This window comes from Charadrius vociferus, unplaced genomic scaffold, assembly GCF_000708025.1.
Source record: "Charadrius vociferus isolate BGI_N301 unplaced genomic scaffold, ASM70802v2 scaffold377, whole genome shotgun sequence".
Taxonomy (NCBI): domain Eukaryota; kingdom Metazoa; phylum Chordata; class Aves; order Charadriiformes; family Charadriidae; genus Charadrius; species Charadrius vociferus.
In genome coordinates, this window is record NW_009649456.1 from 2,550,049 (window position 1) to 2,573,318 (window position 23,270).

General features: G+C 43.2%; 1 protein-coding gene across 1 annotated transcript; it reads left to right on the forward strand.

The window, feature by feature from the left end:
• The first annotated feature begins 504 nt into the window (after positions 1-504).
• MARCH3 (membrane-associated ring finger (C3HC4) 3, E3 ubiquitin protein ligase) lies at positions 505-22,696 on the forward strand. Its single transcript, XM_009889709.1, has 4 exons — positions 505-692; positions 2,808-3,012; positions 17,442-17,651; positions 22,440-22,696. Exons 1-4 carry the CDS (start codon positions 505-507, stop codon positions 22,596-22,598), a joined length of 762 nt encoding a protein of 253 aa, XP_009888011.1. The 3' UTR covers positions 22,599-22,696.
• Positions 22,697-23,270: the final 574 nt, after the last annotated feature.

Below are 23,270 nucleotides of genomic sequence, written 5' to 3' on the forward strand. Positions count from 1 at the left end.
GTGGGTTCGTGATGGAAGGCACTTGGCAGCAGTGGAGTGTTTTCACAGGGGATTTGGGGCTGATCGGCCACTTTCTCCTCCAATACATAACTTACCCGTTGGTGGATGGGGGCATCCTTTAAGTTTAAAAGCACACAAGGTGAAGATTGTATGTTCCTTTGCAGCAGCTGCGGGGGGGGGCGGCGGGGACAAAAAGGTTCAGTCTTTCCATTTGTCACTTGTGACTTTAGGAGTCTGCAGAGGAAAAAAATCAGTGCGGAGCCCCAGCTCGCAGTATCTGAGATGTACAGGCTGTTTTTCCACACCACGTACCGTTGTAAGCTTACTCTCCCTGCTGAGCAGGACTGGGAGGGCTGGGGTGTGGGGGGTGTGGGGGGATGTTTTTTCTCACTCCGGGTATCAATCAGTGCGGCAGAGTTGCAGACAGGGAGGGATGTGCCCCTTCCCTCCACCCCACCACCCTCTCCTCGCTTCTCCCTAGATGGGGACCCACCAACCGCCACCATGAGGACGAGCCGCTGCAGTCATCTGCCGGGAGTCCCACCGGAGCACCCACCGGCACCTGACGGCAAGACCCTGCCCGGTGGCAGCAGCAGCGGCCCAGCCAGCAGCTGCCCGCAGTATGTCATGCAGGTGTCAGCCAAAGATGGGCAGCTGCTCTCCTCCGTCGTGCGAACGCTTGCCACGCAGAGGTACATGGGGGAGGTGGGGGTGGTGGGACAGGATGGGTCCCCTCCCGGCGTGGGGTCCAGTGCAACCTCCCCAGCTGCCACCCACAGGTCCCACGGGTGCTCGAAGGGAAGATGTGGTGGCACACCTGTAATTAAACCCTCATCCTAACTTCATAACCATTATGCTACACATGTAGCATAATTACACTCAGTGTAATTACACTCACCATTACACTCGGTGAAGAAGGGGGAAGCAAGCTGTCTGGGGATGATGCTGCTCAAGTGCGCCAGCTGCAATAATTTGCCCTGATAGGTAGCGGGAGGCTTTGGCGGGCGCTGGCTGGCACGGGGTGCTGTGTTTAGCCTGCGTGCTGCTGCCAGCACTTCTGCAGCATGTTTCCTTAACAATTCCCAAGCCGGCATGCTGAGCAGCCAGACAAGCTCTTTCTAGCAGAGGTGTACACACAAGTGTTGCCACTTCAGCCATCGTCCAGATGATTGAGAGCGGCTATTTCTGCTGTCAGTTTGGAATGGCAGATTAGTGGTGAAATATGCCCTTTGAAACACTAGCCTGCTTCAGGTTGGCTTTGTCTTCATTAAAAGCAAGAAGGAGGATGCTTAAGGGTTTGGCCATGTCCAGACTTGATACTTGGGTCAAAGTTAAGTTCCGCTTCACCGATGTGAAGCTGGAAAGACTGCACAGGTCTTGAAGGAGCCCTGGGTATTCACAAAACAGCAAACAGTGCAATCCACTGCACTTGTGTGAAGAGTGAAATTGTTAATGGCTGCTGTATGTGCAATGTGACAGGCTGAAAGGCCCTTTTCCCCTTTACTTGTAGCAACTTTTTTAAACCCTGTATATTTTGCACAGCTTGGATATGCATGCAGAATGTTGAGCACAACTTCGTACTGTTTTACCAGGCAGATTGAAAGGAGCCAGCTGCCTTCTTTACACTTGCCTGCAGTTACACTTGAGTGAGGTCTCCCTGGGGCAGCCTGCAAAGAGCCAGAAGAGGGACAGAGGGAACAGCTGTGTGCCACCGTACTCTATCCGCAAATGAGGTTTTGTCACCATCACTGCTTTTCTGAGATCACTTGAGGTGGCGTATGTGGTAGGGAGAGTTTTTGTTCCTGAGACCTCAGCCAAGAGATCGACCTTCTCAGCCTGGGCAGCTGGGGGGGCTGAGTTGAAGCTGCAGTGAAGTGGATCCGTGCTTCAGCAGCACCAGGGCTCGCAACCTGTGTTAAGCCGGAGCACTCTGGGAAGCCACGTTACTGCCTTCCTCTTTCCTGAAAGATTCCTCTCTAAAACGGAGAGTCTTAATAGTTCAAATCAGAGTCTTTAGGTTTTCACTGGCAAGAGGAGCACCCATCCCCCTTTGCATGTTAGCACACCACCCTCCCTTGGGGAGGCAATACAGGAGAAATAGCCACAGGCAGCCATGCAAGAGGGATGTGTTTGGCACAGTCCTCCTTTCCAGTGCCATTATATCACTCCTTGAGCTGCTCACGGGGTGTTGTCCCAAAGAGAGGTACAACCCAGGGATAGGAGCTTCCTGCCTGCACACACCTGCCTGTTATAAGTTGTCTTATGAAGATGCCTTCACAACACTGCAGGGCAAGGTGCTGTTGTTTCAGTTCCAGTACTCCTTTGCTGTTGCTCACTGAAAACAGCTTACCCTAAAGGTCAGGGGATCATTACTAGCATAAGACATGCTACCTTGTAGGTCCGGAGTGATGGCACAGATCATCGCTAGCATGAGAGTTGCCCAGGTAGGGCAGGTTTAAAACTTCCCTGATGCATTTAGAGGTTTCTTGAAGTGGATGCTCTGCTGCACTGTGAAGAAGTGGGAAATACAGAGATACAGAAGCACTTGGTCGTCTGTCACTCAGCTGCCACTCTGATGTGTTTTTCACTCTCCACTTTTTTTCCCTCCACAGAAGAGGTATTTTAAACAAGAATACCAAAATGCCTGCAGCCATTAGCCCAGCAGCTTGGTGTACTAACTACAGAACAAAGTACACAAGCTGCAAATGCTTCCCGTATTGTTAATTCGTGCTGTACAGAGAGAAAGAGAGAGAGGCTAGATCACAGTCCTGTGTACTGACCAGCAATTTTCTCTCCTCCTCCAGCAGCCCTTTCAATGACCGGCCAATGTGCAGGATCTGCCATGAGGGCAGCAGTCAGGAAGACCTGCTTTCCCCCTGCGAATGTACGGGGACCCTGGGGACTATTCACCGCAGCTGCCTGGAGCACTGGCTGTCATCTTCAAATACCAGCTACTGTGAACTCTGCCACTTCAGGTTTGCAGTGGAGCGCAAACCCAGGCCATTGGTGGAGGTCAGTACATGGGGCACATCCCCCAAAGCTTAGATTTAATGAGCAAATCGTGTTTGTTCTTATATAGGCACTGCAAAGCCTTTGCAGCTCCGCTGAAGCCAAAGCAAGCTGTGAGTTTTGGGCTTGGCGAGATGAGGGCAGGAGCTCAGGGAAAGGGCGGGGGTAACAAAACTCTTATTTTGAACCAAATGAAAACAAGTGAGAAGAATGGGGTTGATGGGTTTGCTTCACTGTAAACACGAGTGAAGATTTGGGAAACTGTGTGCAGGGAATTCCTAGTATATCAGCCAGCTTGGTAGAGGATGGAAGAGAGGTAAGTAACAGCTTCTGTGGAATGTGAGACAAGCATCAGTATTCAGCATATTAAATATAAGTCAGGATTATGGGTTTTTTCTTGCTTTTGAGAGAGAGGTAACAAACCAAGGAGCCATAGAAACCTAGTTTCCGTGTCAAGCTCACAAGAAGGAATTGTTCTTGCTCTGTGTCTGGCATGTTTAGCCATTTGTGGGTGACCTTTTGGCCTCCTTTTGCCTGTGTACCAGACTCAACAGTGAATTGGATGATTGTTTCTCCTTTATCAATTAAAATTCAGTTTTTGCCAACTATAGATGCTTTTGCGGCTGCATAAAGTTTGCCAGGTTGGGGGTTTTTTGTCCTCAGGAAAAGAAAAAAAAAAAACCCAGAAAAAAAGCCAAGATTACTGTCTTTACACTGTTAATGATCTTTCTCTTCCCCTATTTTAACTTGAAAAAAAATCCCTAAAAAATATGGTTAGTGTTGGAATTAAAGTGAATAACAAATAATAGCATTTTACAAAAGTAATTAGAAGCGTCTTACCATACTAGTTGGTGACACAGGTGCTCACATGCTAAACCTGGGTTCAGGACAAGATGTCCTTCCTGTGCATCTTCATTTTCCTGTAAATTGCAGCAGAACTGGTTGAAGGAGATATGGTATTAAAAACAAGGGGGAGGGGAGGCATCTTGTTTTGCTTTTATTCACAGATGAGAGGATAGAGGATAAAACTGGCTGCTGGGAAGTGGGTCAGGGGCCCGTGCAGAGGGGGTGTGTGAGCAGTTCACATTGAAGACTACCAAAATTGCTTTATGCTGGGTTGAGTTAGGCATGCACATTTTGTGTCTAAGCCTAAGGATATCTTCATTCTTCCTTAGGAGCAGCAAAAGAGAGTTACATGACCCGGTATTTAGCACAAGACCTGTAGCCTTGTCAAGCCTTAACCAGAGCAAGCCCAGGCCAGCTGTGTTTGATTGCCTCTGGCTTGTTGTTTGGTGCTTCTAGCAGGACTCCAGCCTTTCCCAGGAAGCTGGTTCCAGTTTGAGGGATGCTGCTGTTGAGTGTTCTCAGGCTGTCAGCAACTGAGCAGCAAAATCCTTATGACTGAGCATTCTCCAATGAAGATGGTAACATCTTCATTCAGCCAGCTGCTCTGAGCCTGCACCAAGCAATTTTCAGTTGGAGTTCTGGCGCGAGGACGATGCCACTCTGCATTTGCCTTCTGAAAAGAAAGATAAGCAGTGCAGAGGCAGTGCAAAGTAAACAGTTTGATTTTAGAGTCCAGCTTCTTCAAGCTGTTCCTTGCAACAGCTGCTCATGATGCTTGCTTTGCACAAATGGGATGTGACATTGTTCAGAGCTAATGATGATTGAAGAAGTTGAAAGCGAAGCTAACCCTGCCCAGGCTGAGGGGGCGTCTGGTCACTTGATCATTCCCTGATGAAGTGAGCCTTCTTTTTTGGCAAAAGCAGTAATAAATAATGGCAACAACAATAATAACAACAATAATAATGATAAAGCTGTCTTTTGTTTCTCAGCTGAGGACAAATGAGAACCAGGTGCAAGAACATTTCTGAAACATAGTACACATTGTACTATGATGTTTTTCTCTTTACTACCTAATCTATTCTTGCTTCTCAGCTACCATACCCACAGTATTGTAGTTCAGTCATCAACAATTACATGCAGTTGCAGAAAAGGTCGTGAAAAAAGCAACTGACTTTTTTGAAGTCCTTTGTGTTCTTATACAAGGAGTATGTATTCCGTTTAGAAGGGAATTGAAGCTGTACTGTTAAAGTTGAGAGCACCAGAGACAAAGAGTAACTAAGATGAGTTGTATGCAAGGGGACAAATTAAGCAGAAAGATATCAGTCAGACTTCTTGATTTCCGTTAGTATAACTTAAGGTTGTCCTTAAAGTTTGTACTTATTTAATACACAGTTCTTTGAAAATCCAAAGTCATCTCCATGCAAGTAATTACAGCAAATCTGAAACTTCCCCAAGTATGAGCAAAGCAGATGCAACGTGCAGATTCCCTCATCTTCTGTGTCCTAAAAGCACTGTCCTGTCTGTCTGCCTGAATTACCTAGAGTATGAGGGCACGGAGGGAGGTTGAATCAGGTATAGTAGGACCATCTTTCACAGAAACCTGTTGTAATGGTTGGACAAGTGACAAACCAGAGTGGCCACCTGCTTTTAACTCACGTGTGTGTGCGCACATGTGTGTTTGGGGTGAGGAGTCAAAGTTCTCTTCATTTAGTAAGATAATTGGTTCTCCAAAGATTCCTCTGAACAAAATAATGGAAATGGTAAATGGTCCTTTCAGTGGAGGTGAATGATGAGTTCACCAATGCATTTTAGGAGGTCAAGAGGGACTATTGTACTCATAAAGTAATTTGTAGAGCACAGCCCATAGAAGCTTATCCAGTAACTCCTCAGCAGGCCCTATCTCATGCAGAGAATATATCCCATCCATTGGTCAGTGACAAGTAATATAAATAATAGTGCCTGAAAGAATCAATCATCACATTCATCTTTTCTGCTAAAGATTTTCCATCAGGAAAAAAATTCTATTTCTGATTATTCAAAGACATGTTATCCACTTTCTTAAGGGGGGCAGAAAAAGAAGAGGACACGGTGTTATGTTTTCTCCTCATCCCTTCACTGGATTGATCACTGCTTCTTAGCGGCTTAGCTGTGGGTGTGAAGGAAATCTCAATGGAAACAAATTGAGATACTTCACTTGCTTTTTCTAGAAATGTCATATCTGACTTCATTCCTGCTGTTAGCACCCAGGAGAGGCTGCAGCAGTTGTGGGCTTAAAATGAAGTGAGCAGTAAGTGGCACAACTTGTTGTTCAGCTGTATTCCTTCCTCCCTTGTGTATGTTATTATGGAAGCAGCAGAGGATTTCTTGCTGCGCTTCATGATTTGATCAGAACAGGCTAGTGAACCCACAGCATTTCTCCCCTTGCGCACCCAGGCATGTTGCTAGTTTGCCATTAGTTCATTCTGAAGTGAAAGCAAGTACTCCATAAAAATTTGTTGCAGGATGGCCTTTTGCCTTCTTTTAAGCAGTTGCCCATGTTCACACTAAGGATGTGGGCCCATGCACTCAAACAGGCGTTCCTTAGCTCAGATACAAGGGGCATATCTACAACTGTATCCTGCCTCCTGTGTACATCATGCATAGGGTGCAAAAATGCAGGGAGCTCACTTTTGCTTTCTCTCACCAGGTTATTCTGGGCACAGCAGCCTCTTTTTTCCTGGATTTCTTTTGCAAGGAAAAGCAAAGGAAAAATAGCATTCATTTTGACCTCCATTCCTTCTTTTATCCTTCGTATCTTTTGTCCATCATAAGCTTCTCTCTGGTCAAATGAGTTTCAAACTATGTACTTCTCAAGGGAGATATTCCTTTATCTATGCCACAGGACATGTTTTTGTTGTCTGGGGAGAAACATCTCCCAAGAAATGTACAATCTGCTCACTGTTTGACACCCAAAACCCAACCAGAGAGGCAGGAAACAGTGGTACAGTCTGTCAGGCAGATCCATCCTCTCAACATCGCACTTGTGAAGCTTCAAACATTCCTGGTCCACTTCTTTTTTTAACTCAGATTCTTTTTCCCAGAAGAATTGTGTTTCTGAACCATGAATCAGGCATTACAGTGTGGATTTTACCCCTCCTTCAGCGTTCAAGGGAAGTGGTACGTTCATTGCCATCCACCATTTATATCTTTTGCCTCCTGCTACATTGGGTGGAGGAGCTTTGTGACTTGTGCTTCATCAAGTGAAAGAAGCCCACACCAGGGAATGCACACATTTCATCTCCTCCACAGGTGTTTGTCAAAGGTTGGTCAGCCAAAAGGAGTGTTATCCTTTACAGTTCCTTGTTCGCCTACATGTTTCAAATGTTCCCTGTGTGATTTTACAGTTGTCGGTAAGAACTGCTTTATGTTGAGCCTTCAGAAATTTAGTTAAATGGGTGGCAAAGGTGCTGCAGGTAAGTGCAGATCCCCCCTCATGCCCTATCTGAATTTCAGCACTTACACTACCATGCTTACGGACTGAGCTAACTGGGTGGGAACTGTCACACCCCCTCCAGGTGACCCTGCTTCTGGTGGGACTTCCACTCAGAGGCTGGGCTGATGCTCCTCAGCTCTCCATTGTGACCTGGGACTTCCTTATTTCTCAGTCACTTGTGAACTTGTTCATAATAGCTGCAGTGGAGAGAACATGATATATTGTCATAAAGGAGCAAGAGATAGATTGTGACAGAAAAAGAGTTTTTTTCATACTGAAGATCACTGAGTCCTTTTGTTCGTCTTCCTTCTGGAGGGCACCTGGCAAGCTCTGGCATAGAGAATTGAAACCACCAACATCAATCAGACATAATCTACTGGAGCATAAGCTTTCTGTAGCATCTTTGGAGCTGACATTTGGAGTCACATTTTTGCTAGACAACATGTTGATATTGAGGCACTTGGCAGGCATCAGCAGAGCAAGTTTAGCCATTTTGCTTGATTTCAGAGCTCCTTCTTCAGATAAGGGGATTGTTTGGAGACACCCCCAGCCAGTTAAAAGGTGCTATTTGCCAGTAATCCAAAAGACATAGTCTGTTTACACATTCCCCTCAGTCCCAGGGCTCACGATACTGCAAAATTCAATTCAAGAAGTACAGGCAAGGTCCGCACCCACCCCTTCTACTGCGTGCTAGATGCGCAGCACCCTTTTACAGTCCGCTGGAAACTAGAGGTGTGCGGGACACGCGCTTGGGCACACGGATATCTCATTATGAATTTGTCTGGGGATGATGCATCTCAAAGAAAAAAGCAGCTGCTGCTGAGTAGCCCTACTTCTCTCTCCCATGTCATGGTCACTCCACTGCCAGTAAGAGCCTGGCGACATTTGACACAGAGGACCCAGGCTGAAGCAGCAGAAACTCTCGACACTGGAGGAAAGAAAAGTTTATGATGTGGTGGTTGATATGCATTGATCTGATGTTCCTTGTCACAAGCCTGGAAGGATCTCAAAACAAACACAGAGAAATCAAACTGCAGTAATTTCAGTTAGTGATTTTTACTTTTATATAAGGTTCTCTTATATGGAGCCAATCCACAGAAAGAAATCCACTCTAGAAATGTGTGACATTATTCACGTAGATGCTTTTGCTATGTTTCAGCATAAAGATTGCGCAAGCTTTATTATGAGTATTATATATAATTTTCATTTCAGTTTCCATTGCATCTATGTTGCTTCCACTTGGTGTAGGACGGAAACAAACACAAACCATGGCAGTACAAATATATTTATGTGCAATAAAATGTTGTTAGAAAACAACCGGCTGCAACATAAATACGGTATAAGAACATTATGTGACCATATAAGTCAGACTTGTATTGCTTTTAAGTTATTTACATGTTTTAAACCAACCAGGATTTGTTATCTATTAGTTCATTTTTTGCAAATAAACAAACAAAGAGAAACCACTTAGTTAACAGTCTAAACTCAGAAGCAAAACAGCATGGAAGGAAAAATTAAAGTCAGGATAATCTGCACAATATTGGGCAGAAATTAACTTCAGTTTTTCCCAATCTCTTGCTGCCTGTAGAACTCATGCTAGAAAAGAAAAATAAATTAAAAAAAAACCCCACAAACGTAAAACCTACATCTATGCATGAAGTAGTTAAGATGAGCTTACATTGTAATTTAAAACTTCCAGAAGCCTTACACTGAAATATGAATGTATTTTTTGTGCAAGACTTTGAGTCATGCTGGTTTTATCTGTTGGGATTCTTTTTACTTATTTTTCCTCTCCACTGCTCAGTGAAGCAAGTCATTAGCATTAAATTACTGTAATGAAGAGACACCAGATTTGCTGCATGTGGTTGGTAGAAGGATCACTCTTAAAGCCAGAAGGAAAATGGTGACTCAGTGCAGTCACCAACAAGGAAAACTTTCATGAATCTAAGTTTGGAGAAACTGCAGCTGTCAGTACAGCACATTAAGGCTGGGAGTGGATAGCTTAAGTATGTACATCCTGCCTCCCTTCTTGACCCAAAAAAGGCAAAATAAGAAGGGCAAGGTAACGCAGATACTTTTTTACCTACTTGTCTTCAGCTGCGACAATGCCCTCCCCCAGACACCCAAGTCAGACAGGAAGAATTTGAAGCAGCCGTGTAGACTTCCAGTAGAGGTATGTCTGAGTTAAAGTATTTAAAAAAAAATAAAATAAATAAACTCCCCAACACATATAGTTTGAAAAACATAACCTCTTCAAGATGTACTTTTTACACCTGGAATATCATTCTCTATTCATTCCTATTGGGGAAAAATGCAGAGACCAAAACAAGCTTTTCTCTCTGTCCTTTAAAGAGAAATAAGTAGTTGCTTTATGTTCTTTACAGAAAAGTTTTCCTACAGTGCTTGACTTTTCCCAAGCACAAATCTTTCTCATAGTACTGACAGCAAGAATGCAAACAAGAGCAACCCAACCCACACCCCTCTGCAAAAAAAAACAAGAAGAAAAGCAAAAATTACTTGTCAGTGAACAGACTATGCCTTCAAACCATCACATGTGTAACTGATCTTTCCTAAATTTAAAGGACTAGCGATCAAGGGCAAAAAATGTTGAGGAAAGTCCCCAGGAGAAAGTAAATGAACAATGAGAGAGGAAATAGCTGCTTTGGAAAAGGCCAAATGATACCCTTTAAGAACTAGCAAGATGAGGGAAGATGCTGTGGGTTTTCAAAGGTACAGCTATTTTTGGTTTAGGTACTGGTGACTTTTCTTTGGACACCATGTTTCGGTAATACAGTTCTAAACTGCCTTGTTATCATCTCTGTCCTGCTGGTAGCATTTCCTACCACCAATAGGAGCCAGTCAAAGTTTGCTCTTTCTAGGAAAAAAAAAAAAAAAAAGGTGCCAAGATGAAAAGTTTTATTGCATCTGTCTTTTTATAGAGCTACCAAGCATTTATTATCTATCATGTCTTTAGTTTCCGTATATTTAAGCTTGTAGATCAGGGCATCTGCAATGTGTTGAAATATGTGTTGCCAAAAGGAAATCTGCTTTGCTTTTGATTTAAAATGCAAAACGTGGTTTTTGTTGATTGATTTTCTTGAATGCATACATTTGTCTGCCTAATTGGGAATACATTCATCCAGCATAGAATGGGAGCTTTGAAAAACACAGATAAAAGGAAACTCTGTTTCTCCTAGAGTTCCTCAAAATCTTTTTTCTCGACACATCTTGAAATCTTTTTACCTGATACAAGCATCACCTGAAATATAAGCTAAAAGTGGATAGTAGGAAAACAGAAGAGCAGTAAGCCAGACTAATGTTGAAGAATTTAATATTGTTTAATTGGACCTGCAAGAAATTTCATAGATTTTTATAGCAAATTTAGCAAGCTCTGTTGTTTGTTTTCACTATCAGAGAACTAATGTCCTGTTTTTAGATATTAAAGTTGCATAATCCAGAAACTGAACACCGCATCTACTGCTGCTGTATTATTGCTACTACTTTGTGGAGCATTGTATATCAAACTCTTGTTTTTCAGCTGGCAAACTACCCAAGGTCTAGTTTGCAAATTCAGTTATGGTAGTACAGCCTGCAGTACTCTCCTTGCACTTAGCTACCACCTGGGGTTGGTTCCTATCTTCACTGTGGTTTATTCTTTTTACAAAACAAACAAACAAACAAACAAGATGTATCATACGCCACCCTTAGAATGAATAGCATATTTTTTCCACTTACAAAAACATGCAAATGAAATTCAGTTGCTATTTCAAAAGGTACCTTTGGCTCATTCAGACATCCACAATTAAATATTCCCTGGAACTTGAGTTAAAATAAGAGTTAAACTTAAATAAGAGCAGACTCAGTTACAAAGAGGCCATAACATTAACATAATAAAGTTACAGTGATCAAATCATTTAGTTTCTAGCTTTCAACAGGACTCTCTCTGGGACTCTCTCTCAAAGGAACATCTCTGTGAGCTGTCACCATGGCCTTTCTAAAAGCACCCACTGAAGACAGAAACACTGTGCCAGTAACTGAATGTTTGATCTAAGCAGGAAACCCAAAAACTGAAATATAAATATTTTTTCAACTAAAAAGTAACTGTCAAACATTTGTTTTCTTTAGCAGAACATTAACCTAGGAAAGTTTCAAGTCACCCCAAATGTTTCATTGCACTGAAAACAAACATACATACCATTCTGGTCTGGGAGATTTTATTTTGAGTTACATGTAGTTAAGCTTAGTTTAAAAACATTTCACTGAAATAGGTTAAAACAAATTTTTCAAGTAAAAAAGTATTTGAACAAAACAATTCAGGTGTAATTTTATTTTTTTTTAACCAATAAATGGACCTCCTGGTCTTTGAAAAGAGAAACTTCTCTTTTCAAGAGGTCTTCATTCAAGAGAAACTCTAAAAAACTAGTATCAGTCCTTCCTTGCTTAAAGCCCAAGGCAAAATGCTCCCATTGGCCACTGCTGGCATGAAACCAGAAATGACAATAATTGCTGGCAGTTTTGCTTGTATACAGACTGCTTGCATCAAGATTCACTGCAGAGCTATCAGTATGAAAAGAATGAAGTGAACTGATAAGTTTGATGTGTAATAAGCTATTTTTAGTTCAAAGGGAAACACATTTAGGGAAGACAATTCCTTTCTGCCTTCTCCCCCCAGACTCATATGTGATAACTATTTGAATACCTTTAACTAAAAAGCAGTGTGATGGATTTTCTTCATACTCTGTGGTATCTTCTTTAATGCTGGTATAACTCCAGAAACATTTATGTAAAATCAATTTTCCAATGAAAACACAGCTAACTAAAAAGGGCTTCCCAGTAGAAACAGGTTGTAGCCTTAGGATCTGATCTGGAAAACGCTATGCAGATACTTTACTTAGCATTTGTGAGTCACCTAATTGAAGTTAGACCTATGGAGGTGAGTGCTTCCAGGATTTGGCCTTTGGCAATGGTGAAGCAGCTCAGACTTGTGGAGGTGTTTTACAGCAGTTTTCTGCTGGCAACTCATTTTGGTTAGGTTAGATAAATTCCCATTCTGAGCCTCTCCAGGGTTCTGGTCCTCAGTTGCTGCTTGTTCTGATGATTTCCTTCTCGAAATACAACGCTTCACTTTGCTGGCACATCACGCAGATGTCTCAGCCTGGTTTTGCATGCAGTTTTAAGTATCGGGTGAAATATTGGAAGCCAGTAGTAGGACCATAGACCAAAAGTCTCCCAGGGACTGTTGCAAATCCACATTAAGTTCCTGAGCACTAGAGTTTGCCTTCAGTTGTCAGAGGCATGGAGACCCTCTGATGAAGGTCAGGAGCTCAGTTTAATCTTTCTAGGGCAGATAATAATTTAAATTCAGCTCTGCTTTGTGAATCATCTCCAACAAATCTTTGTATGTGTATTACACATGTCAGCCTGTGATGTGAAGGAGACTCGGGTCTGTTAACAGTGTTTTCTCACATCAAATGCAGTACATCAAAAATACTTTTCAAAACGTAAGCAAGTTCCTTCATAAAACTGTGCCAGCTTTGGGGGTTTTAGCCTACACCACTCTTCTTGGGAGGCTGTTTCAGAGTTGGATCCTCTGAAGGCTGGGAATTTTTTTATGATTTGTACAGTAAATTTACTTATGGCCATCTATTATCCATTTGTTCTTAAGCCAACGTTATCCATTAGCTTAAGTAGCACTTCTCCTTCACTAATGTCCCCCTTCAGTTCTCCCTTCTTTTGGCCATCCTCAAGAGCATGACTTTGCTGGCCTAAATGAATCAAACTTTGAAAGTGCCCTCTTGTGGTGTGGGCTTTCCGTTTTCTTGATGCCCTTTCTCTTTTCCAGTTGAAGCTATCCTGTCTGAGCGCAGGAGGTCACCATTCTGTCTCAGTGGAGCTTTTGCCCCTGCTTGCAGGCTTAGGCACATTTGTTTGCTGGACAAAGAGACGTGTGGCCAAAGGTGTTGCCCTGCCCAGACGGATTGCTGTGGTGGCCCTTGGGGGAGTTTTCAGCAACACCTGCCCCATTTGGCTGAGCTTGGCCTAGCAGAGAGGCCCCCATGTTGGAGCAGTGCGTGCAGTCCATGTGACCACAGCAGCAGCAGCACCCACTGCTGAAGCCATGGCATGGACAGCTCGGGGAGCAGAGAGATATCATGGAGCCATTGCCGTTAGCTCGGGGCTTGGGGGGTGTTTTGTTTCTGAGCAGACCCCATTTGGTATGTGTTACTGTGAGGGTCGAGGTGGCACACCACATTTCTTCGATGGGCTAGATTCTCATCAGGTGTATATTAGTCTCCAGGCACAGGGTTTTTTTTTGTTTGTGTCAGTCATGAGCCAATATTGGGTTGTGCATGAGGTGCTGCGCTTACCTGTTCCTGAATTCGTGCTTGCCACCATTGCTAAAGTCAGTTTGTGTCTTGTTACTCTGGCTCTCCACCTGTGTATCAGGAACAGGAATCACTGTTCACTTTTATCAAGAGTGTTTTGCCAGGCAGGCCAGCATTTTGCTCTAGACATGACCCTCTTTATCACACCACCCCCCCCCCCCCCCCCCCACAACCAATATATTTCTCAACCAGAAATAATTGAGCACATTGACACCTTTTAATAGGACAGATTTCAGAATATCATAGTGCATATCTGACAGTTGCATCGGGCCTTACGTCTCGTTCTTTGCCAGCAGGGTAGTCCCTACTGTACTGCCACGCTAATTAATAAGCTCAGCACTTTGTTGGGATCGTTTTGCACGTTTTACTTTCACAAAAGGATTTGCTGACTTGGCTTTTTTAGCTATAAAGTAACTTGACAGTGTGCATTTCCAAAACAAAAGACTGAAAGCTAGAATCTAAACAGAAGCAGATTTAGAAACATGTATTCGCTACTTTGGGAGAAAAATATGTGTTGTGACTGAAATCCATACAGCCACTGATATGACTTATTCGTTGCTTTTGACTTCCACTTCAGAACTAGCTAATGACATGTCTCCAGCTTTTAAGGCTAGACTGTAGAATGGTGGGGATTTTATTTATTATTTAGTACTACTCTTTCTGTCCTAGCCCCAGCTAATATCTGAATTGCTTGGGTTTGATTATTTGTTCATACGGGTCAAGTGTAAGGAGTGCGGGGAGCCATCAGCCAGTGAAGCAGTCTCGCACCATTTCAGTCTGCTCAAATTTTCAATCAAGTTAGATGGCACACCGTAAAATGCTGTCTTAATTCAAGTGTGTTGTATTGTGTCTCATGAAAGTCACAGGGCAGAGATGACAACACATACCTTAGCATGTGTGCTTCCTCGCATGTGCATATTCGTGCTGTTCCTCCTTGTTGCTCAGATGGATAAACAGTGTTTCTTGCATTAGCTGAGCTGTGCGGATGCCAAAGGGATCACAGCAGACTGTGATTTGAGGATGCAACCTCCACTAAATGACCACCGAAATGTTGCAGTGCGTTCTTCACCGCCCAGTTACAGGGGTGACAGTCACAACATAGCACTGAGATAAAGAGATATTGGCATTTTAAGGTCTGCCCTGGGAAAATGATGAACACCTGCAACTCCCATTGAGATGAAAGAGAATTGCAGGTGCTCAGCAATTCTCTTGTGGGTCACCTTTTAAACAAATACTTTTCACAAAACCTTTTCACAGTCACCTTTAAAAGCAGAATCTCCACTGCCAGGCGCTTTCAGTTCCTGTCTTTTTCCTGGCAGTTTCACATTACAGGGATTTGTGGAAACTGAACAAGGTGAAGGTTGCAATCAGTCCTGTCTAGAAGCAACCAAATATAACCTGGAACTGTTATGCATGTGCCCTTAGGGGTGTTTTTAAGTAAATGGATCGAAAGCTCCAAGGAAAATGGTGTGAGCCTTTCACACATGACTTTATAGTGTTCTCTATAAAGTTTCAATAGAATAAAAAGCTGTTCAAATGTAAACATATGTCTTCTTATTTTGTACAAGCTCTACTGAACCAAGCTCTGCTTGCAGACTCTTCCTATTCTCTCCCACGTACCGATGGGGAGCACGCGGGGGTGGGCAAGCGGTTGCACGGGTGCTTAGCTGCTAGTTTGGGTGAACCCACCACACCCTGGTATTTTAAATTATCTTGAGTTTAAGGCACTGCTTGACAAGGAAAAAACCAATAGTGAGCCTCCCTCTAACTAGCATCTTCCCTTACAACTTCTTGCTTATAGTAGTACATAGCAGTTATGAAGCACTTTCCACTTCCTTAGGATTTTAAAAGTATTCAAACAAATGAAAAGCCTACATCCTGCAAAAAATATTTATGAACATATTTTTGTGCTAAATTACTGAGTCATACACAAAACTGGATCTTCAGCTGCTGAGTTACTGTGTTGCAGTTAAACCTCACAAAATCCGTGAAGTAGATAATTTATTATTTCCATCTGAGAAATGGTGAGGTTGAGGCAAACTTATCTACTGATTTGTGTCTTTCCACTAGTGCCAGATTAGTGACTACCTGTTCCTGATTGCACTCAATTTCTTCACTGTTGTTTTACCCCATATGAAGATGGAAAGAAAAATGCTGTATTTGTTTTCAAGTTGCGAGCAAAGTGGGAAAAGGTGAAGCAGGGCCTGAAAATAATAGAGGGGTAGGATACCTAGATGAGAAATACTAATTAGCTTGCACAACACTCTTAGCTTTGCCCTCTCTTGTCAAAACTCTTGAGTCCTGCTGTTCCTCTGGGTCATTGCTGTAGCACTGTAATAGGGAAGAGGAAAAAAAACCCAAGGTGGCTGGGAATAAAGCGCATTAACTGCTGAAGGGATGAAGTTGCCTCCCCAACCTTAGTTTCTAGAGCTAAAGAGACAGGACTTCTACTGCCAGGTGTAATATGCTGCGAGGAATGAAAGAGAGAGCTAAAGAGTTTAAGGATGCATGAGCCTTATCCACGTGCCGTGGCACAGAGCCACAGTGGTTTTGGTTTCTTGTTGCTTTGATGACAGATAATGCAACATATCACTAGAGGAGCATGGCTTTCCTTGCCTTCAGCATGGCCACCGCACTCAGGAGCCGGGGGCCTGGCAGGGACGTGCCAGACTGGGAATCAATAGTGTGCCGCGCAGGCAGCTGGAGTTATGACAGCTCGTTCCACTGCTACTGCCCATTCCCGGCTTTGACTCCTCTGCTTCGATCGTGGACTCTCTGGGGCAGACACAGTCCTGTGCGGTACATGGCCCTCGGTGGCCATGGTAATACATATAGCTCTCAGGCTGATTGGGGTGCTCAGGTGCCACAGTAAGAAATACTTGCTATCCTTGGTACTACTGTGCATGCAGTTATGTACTCAAATAAGAAAAAAAAAAAAAAAAAAAGGGATGCTGCAGAGCGGTTTTGACCAAATCCTATGGCTTACATTGGCAAAAAATTGCAGGGCTGGGTAGTCTTCCTGTTCAAATATTGACTTGAGTGATGAGGATTTTTTATTAAAAGGTCTTAGTGTACTATTGTAGGCTGAACTTCTTTCACCTTTGCTAGCTAAAACTCTCTTTATAGGAGCATGGGTGTATGGGCTTGATAGCTGGTAAATCAACCTTCGTTTCAGCAGTTGACTTTCAGGAGCTCTGTTTTACAAGACTAATATCCTCTTAATAAAAGTAACCTTGTGTGCACTTAACTCAGCTTGCATGTGGTTATCTGAAAGCAAGTTGAAAATGGCTTTGCCAATGTTACAAGCAGAATGTAAAAAAAAAAAAAAAATAAAATAGCATGCAAAATATTAACAAACATTTTATCCACTCTTGAGTTGTCAGGAGAATGTGTGATTCTTCCCACATTAAGAAGGGAGTTTCTTAAAAAGTTCAGCAGCCAAAAGCCAGGGCTTGCACTACGCAAAACACTTCCCCGTCTGAAGGAAGCTTTTCCTATAGCTGAACAAACGATGTGGGGGGTACGCATGGCTAAAGGAGCACATCAGCAGGCAGCAAGGGGGAGAAGTTCAGGTGGGAGCTCTCTAGGGACAGCCAAAGCCACATCCTGCGCATGGTCCATGTTCCCTCCTTGAATGAGCAGGTCTGCGTTTTGCAAGTCAGCGGTTCATCTCAGGTAGAACGTCCTCCCAAGTGCTGACACTTGCTTTGTCTGTATTTTGCCTGCAGTGGCTGAGGAACCCAGGCCCCCAGCATGAGAAACGGACTCTCTTTGGAGACATGGTGTGCTTCTTGTTTATCACTCCGCTGGCGACCATCTCTGGCTGGTTGTGTCTACGAGGAGCAGTGGACCACCTGCACTTTAGCAGTAGGCTAGAAGCTGTTGGCCTCATTGCACTCACTGTCGCACTCTTCACTATTTACCTCTTTTGGACCCTAGTAAGTATTGGTTTTCTATTCAACTCACAGTAAAAAGGAAAAGAACAAATTAACTACACAGTGCTGTAGAGCAGGAGGACCACTGTACAAAACATTGCTTATAGTTACCTTCTGTACTGATAATTTTGTTACATCTGCAAGAAACCTCTTGGTTCTACACTATTCAAGTTGTCTTGAAAACCAGACAGTTTGCCTTTAGGGTCAATAATTCCCAAATCCCAAACACCAGAGGGGACAGCAAGAGGGAGACAATGAAATAACATGGAGTTCGAGACATGCTATAGGAGGGAGCTTCATCAAATATAATGTGCAAAAGGCAAAGGCACAGTACACAAAAAAGCTTTAGGTGAACAACCTGGCTGCCCCAGAGGGTTCAGATTTTACTCTGATGGAACATTTGGCCAATTTTACAATTCAAAAGCCTTGGATATGGGTGCATCCCATATCCCATTCCTCATGCTTGTGGTGCTGTGGGATGTCCATTGCAGAATGCACCTTACAGCCAGGACTGTAGAAATGCAGCTGCAGATTAAATGCTGTGCAGATTAAATCACTGCCTTACTCCCATCCTGCATCCTGGTGTGCTGTCACTTGCATGCTGATCCATCCTAAAAGCCACTTGTTTTGTGCCAAATTGTTAAACTGAGATCAGTTCCTGGCCCCAACACACCAACAAACAGTTGGCCAAGCAGAAATTAAGAGAACCCAGAGGACAGCTGCCAAAATAAGTGTTTGTCAAGCTGTGGTCTAGCAGTTCCCTGAAAAACCCAGGTTACCGTTGAGTTTGACATTTCACACCTCTAGCTCTGGTGGGGAAGGAGAACAGACCAGTGGATGCAGACAGGGAACAGAAGGTAACGCTTGTGCGATGGTGCAAGGCTGTGCTGCTGTGGGAGGAAGACTTCATCTGAGCCGGTGCTGCCCTAAGTGGGGGCAAAACCACTATCCAGACCCAGCCAAAACCACAACAACCACCCTGCCTGTGGTGCTGGCACAGCCACTAATCCCAAAGGGCCAGCGCCCACCTCCCCTTCTTCTTTGGGTATGGCCACACTCTGTATGGCTGACTCCTTCCAGCAGGTTTTGACCAGCATAAGCTGCTGAGGAGGTGGCGCTTTAAGATCTGTGTTAGTAGAGCTCACCTACAGCAAGAAACCCCTGAGCTGAGCTCAGAGTAAGCTTGGAAAAGAAGAGCTGGGGGGAAACAAAAACCCCACACTACCTACTAGCTCCAAGAAAGCTATGAAAGGTGACATCTCATTTACTTCATTCATAACAGTGAAACCCTATCTCATCCGTAGAGGACTGCAGGCTAATTTTAGCAGCGGCACAAGAGTAGGGAAGGCTTAGAGTTTTGCCTCAGCCTCCTGCAGTTTCTCTTTTTGTTGTTTCTGCTTCTATTTTCTGTGAAGCCACAGCACTCCCTTTAGAAAGGATGGCCGTTTACTCCAGCAGTGAGGTGGCACTTGCATTTTGTGCAGCGCTGTGTGTAGACATGTCTGTCAGGTATTCAAGCAAAGGTTGTTCAAATTCCCTTTGTGTATGACTACCTTAGAAACTCAAATGCTGTCCAATTTACCTACTATGCATAACTCTCAAGCACCAAAATCATTGCAAGTTGGAAAGGATAGTCTGGCTAAGCAGTTGAATTTATTTACCCATGACACACGGACATCTCAGTTGTAGTCCCTAACACCGTCTATTGTATTTCCATTTTAAGTGGGAAAAATCCCTTCTATTCACTTTATAAATTTTGCTCCTTCAAAAGCATACAGAGAAATGTGTTATTGGCACTTGGAGAATGTCGTGATAATCAGCCTGATGTAAATACACACCTTGGTTGATTAAATTGAAATACAGTATCTCTAACATCCACTAAGTTCGGGAAGATGTAATTCCACTCTAATCTATTATTCAGACTAGCAGGAAGTGGATGGGCTAATGAAGCCCTGTGTTCATCAGGGAAGGGCAAGGCAGGAACCCTCCTGTTCAGCATGGGGTTAATTCAGTGGGCAGAGCAGAGAAAAGTGGTGGAAAGGACTCTCAGGCTCTGTTCACAGTGCAGGAGGTGCCCTCATTGCCCTCAGAGCATTAGTACTGGATGGAAGAGTTTTGAGGAGGTTTAAGTATATCTGCAGATTAAAGCTTGAGTGACAATGTTTTCACACACTTTCTCAGAGGGCAGATTTGCAAGGTAGAGATTTAAAGCAACTACTTTACAAATGGCACCGAGAGCCCTATGCATGGAAGACATGCCTGCTCTCTGCTCAGCGGCCTGAGACCCATCAGTCATGCAGGAAAGCCCCAGCCTGCATTTGCCTTGGGGAGGCTCCACGCTTCCCTGGCCAGGCGGCAAGGAATGGACCCATGCAGAGAGGTGCTAGCCCCATCAAGTGCTTCAGCAGCACCTTCCCTTTAATTTTTGGAAATGAGAGAATCCTGTACAGCTTGCTCAGTTATGGCTGTGCAGGGAATGTATTGAGTGCTGCGGGGTAAATTACACACAACGTGATATAAAGCTCCTTTAGGTCCTGGGAAAATTAAGAAAACTGAAACTTCCTTTTACTTCAAATAAATCAGCTTATTTTCTCTGGAGGCAAAACCTGGCATATAGATTATTTACACACCACAGTTATCCCAGTGAGCAGAGAACAGGAGAGATACTATTTTTAGCACCCAAGAAGCTATTTTATCCCTTCCTCTAAAACAGCCAAGTTCTCCATAAGATGCTGTTGCTTTTCCTCTGCATTTAATCACTGTAACTGATGTACACACACACACACACACACACACAAAAAAAAAAAAGCCTGCTACTTCCAAGAAGAAAGCTTCACACACAAAACAGATGATTGCTATTTAAACTAAGAATTTAGGGCCACACTCTGCTTTCTCTTGTTCGCAGGTAATTTTGACTCCTGTAAGATCAAGTAGCAGGTTGGAGTACAACAGGATTTGGCCCTATAGCTTCCAGTATAACATAAGGGCTTGTTTAAAACAAAGGCTAGCCCAAATTAATTCAGAGTAAGTTAGAAACATAGACACCCCTCTTGCTACCCTATTGAAGTAGGCGAGCTAAGGAGTTTACTGTGCCAGGGACCAACGTGAATCTGGCCTTTGTTCAGCATCTCAAGAGTTTTGAATCCAGTGTAACAGCTTAGGGTGAGTAACCCTAGCTCTGCTGAAATTCAGTAGCTGACATCACTCGGAAACTGCCTCCAGGCAAGAACCCATTGTAAACAAGCTGTCAAACTCAACTAGGATATCCTGTGAAAATGCCTTAAACAAGCAGTTAAAGCCTGGCTTAACAATGCAGCCCTTCCTCAAAGAATCTCCTGTGATGCTTTTTGAAGACTCAACCTAAACTCTAGCTCAGTCCTCTGAAGCAGTCACTGCATTTTGCATAGCATTCATCTTTGCAGATGTTGTGTGTTTACCCCCCCCCCCCCCCCATGATTTCTGCTGATACTGCAGTGCCTTTTTAATAGAGGTTTCTCATGTTCTTTCATATAAGATGTTCCACAGAAATGAAGATATAGACTTCTACCTTCAGGGGCAGCAGACTTTGTGCAATTGTTTAGTGAACAAAAGCTCTATAGGTTGCCTTAGTTAATAGCAGACAGCTGTAAAAAGATATAATAATAATAAAAAAGTCCTTTTTTTGTCCCCAGTAGGATTTTATAGAAAGGTAAATAATTTATTTAAAGCACTCTTCTTTGCAATGAGGAAAGGGGTTTGAAGGATACATTCATAGGCATGTGTATTACTTGACATCCCTCCATACCTCACTGGCAGCCAGCTTGTCATTGCTGTAGGAGTGGGAAAGCAAGAAGCACAGGCCCTTTTGACAACAGCCCACACAGCCACTTCTCTGCAAACAGAGTCAGCAGCATCTTCCACCCACCTGCACTAACCAAGCATGTTACCTCCAGCCTTTATGGCGCCCCTTTTGCCCTCTGAATAGCATTGACTTACAGAAGTGGCACAGGTGCATGAAAATCAGTGAGAGATGACCAGCTGCACATGAAGACAGAACAGTGAACAAGACAAAGCTTACTGTGTGGGTCCCTCCTGCCCACAGCTCAAGAACATAATAATTGTCATGTGGAACATTTCACCCAAAATGTCCCAAGCCAGTTTACAGGTTTGGGTTGGGGTTTTTTCTTTTTTTTTTTTTTTTTTAAACTGCAAATGTACATCATCTTACACAGACATAACTTTTGCTACACTAGGCTGTCACTAAAATAAACAGCAAACTATTAAAAAAAATATAGGATCAAGCTATCTTGTATATCCATAGTAGTCAGTCTTGAATGCGATGCCTTCAGCAATAAAGCATTACAAGGTAGAACATACAGCCCTGACGACGTTTGCGCACAGCTTTACCTGCAAGCCTTCACCATCCAGCCAATTACGTTATTTGTCAGTTTAACAACCTGCATCATGTTAGTACCCCAAACTCCTCCTCATTGTAAGTGGCTGCCAATAATTCTAGTTCTTGGGAAAGACAGAGACAGGATGTCTGATTTTTCATGTTATAAAAAAAGGAATGAGAGGTAGGCAAGAGCACGAAGTAGGGCACAGGCTGATTTTCTGTGGCAACTTGGGGAACAAGCCATAGACATAGTAGGCCTTATCTTTGCCTGCCACTTTTTGCTCAGTTTTATCCCACCCAATTAGGCTGCTTATCAGCTTTCTGTTCTACTTGAAGGCATTTCTTCCCAGACCCCAGTTGATTCCTTGGAGAACCACAGTAAGCGTAAACACAGTGCACCTCTCTTCTCTCCCCAGGTATCCTTTAGGTATCACTGTAGGTTATACAACGAATGGCGTCGGACCAATCAGCGGGTGATACTCCTAATCCCAAAGTCTGCCAACATCCCCTCCAACCAGCAGTCCCTGCTGGGCTTGCAGTCCCTCAAAAGGAACTCAAAGGAGACAATCGTTTGATTTGGGCAGTTCTGCACAGGGGCCATGCACTAGAAGTATTTTCCTCAAACTCATTGGGGTCAGACACCGTCCAGAACCCAGGAGTGTGCTATTCTAATTTACAATATTTTTGCAGAGGAAAAAAAAAAAAAAAAAAGAAAAAGAAACAAAAACTGTTTGAATTCAAATCATGGATGCTGCAATCATATGATATTTGCTAAGCTGCCAAACTTGTTTATTTAGCAGATACTGTATTGAATTGTGTTAATACTTGCATCATCAAGTGGTGCAAACTTTTTTATTGTTTAAAATATTAAACTATGATAACTAACAATGCAAACAAGTTTAAAAAGTGCTTTGTTTTTATCATTTCCTGTTCCTACAGTATTATTTCTTTAGGTAGCTGACAGTAACCAGTGCTGGTTTTTTCTTTCCTAAAGCACACCAATAGCATTCCCCCAGTTGATTTTATTTAAAAATCCTTTATACCAATATTTTGGATTATTAAAATTTGTGTGTAATGAGTTCTACAAATTGGCATATTATTTAAATGCTATAAAGTGATTAGAAAATTATTTTCTCTGTTTCCTATTTGGCAGGAAAGTTCCAATAGGAAAATTCTTCAGTAATAAATTTAGCATGTGCAAAAGAAATAAATGACAAATCACAATAATCTTCCTACTCCAAAGTGTT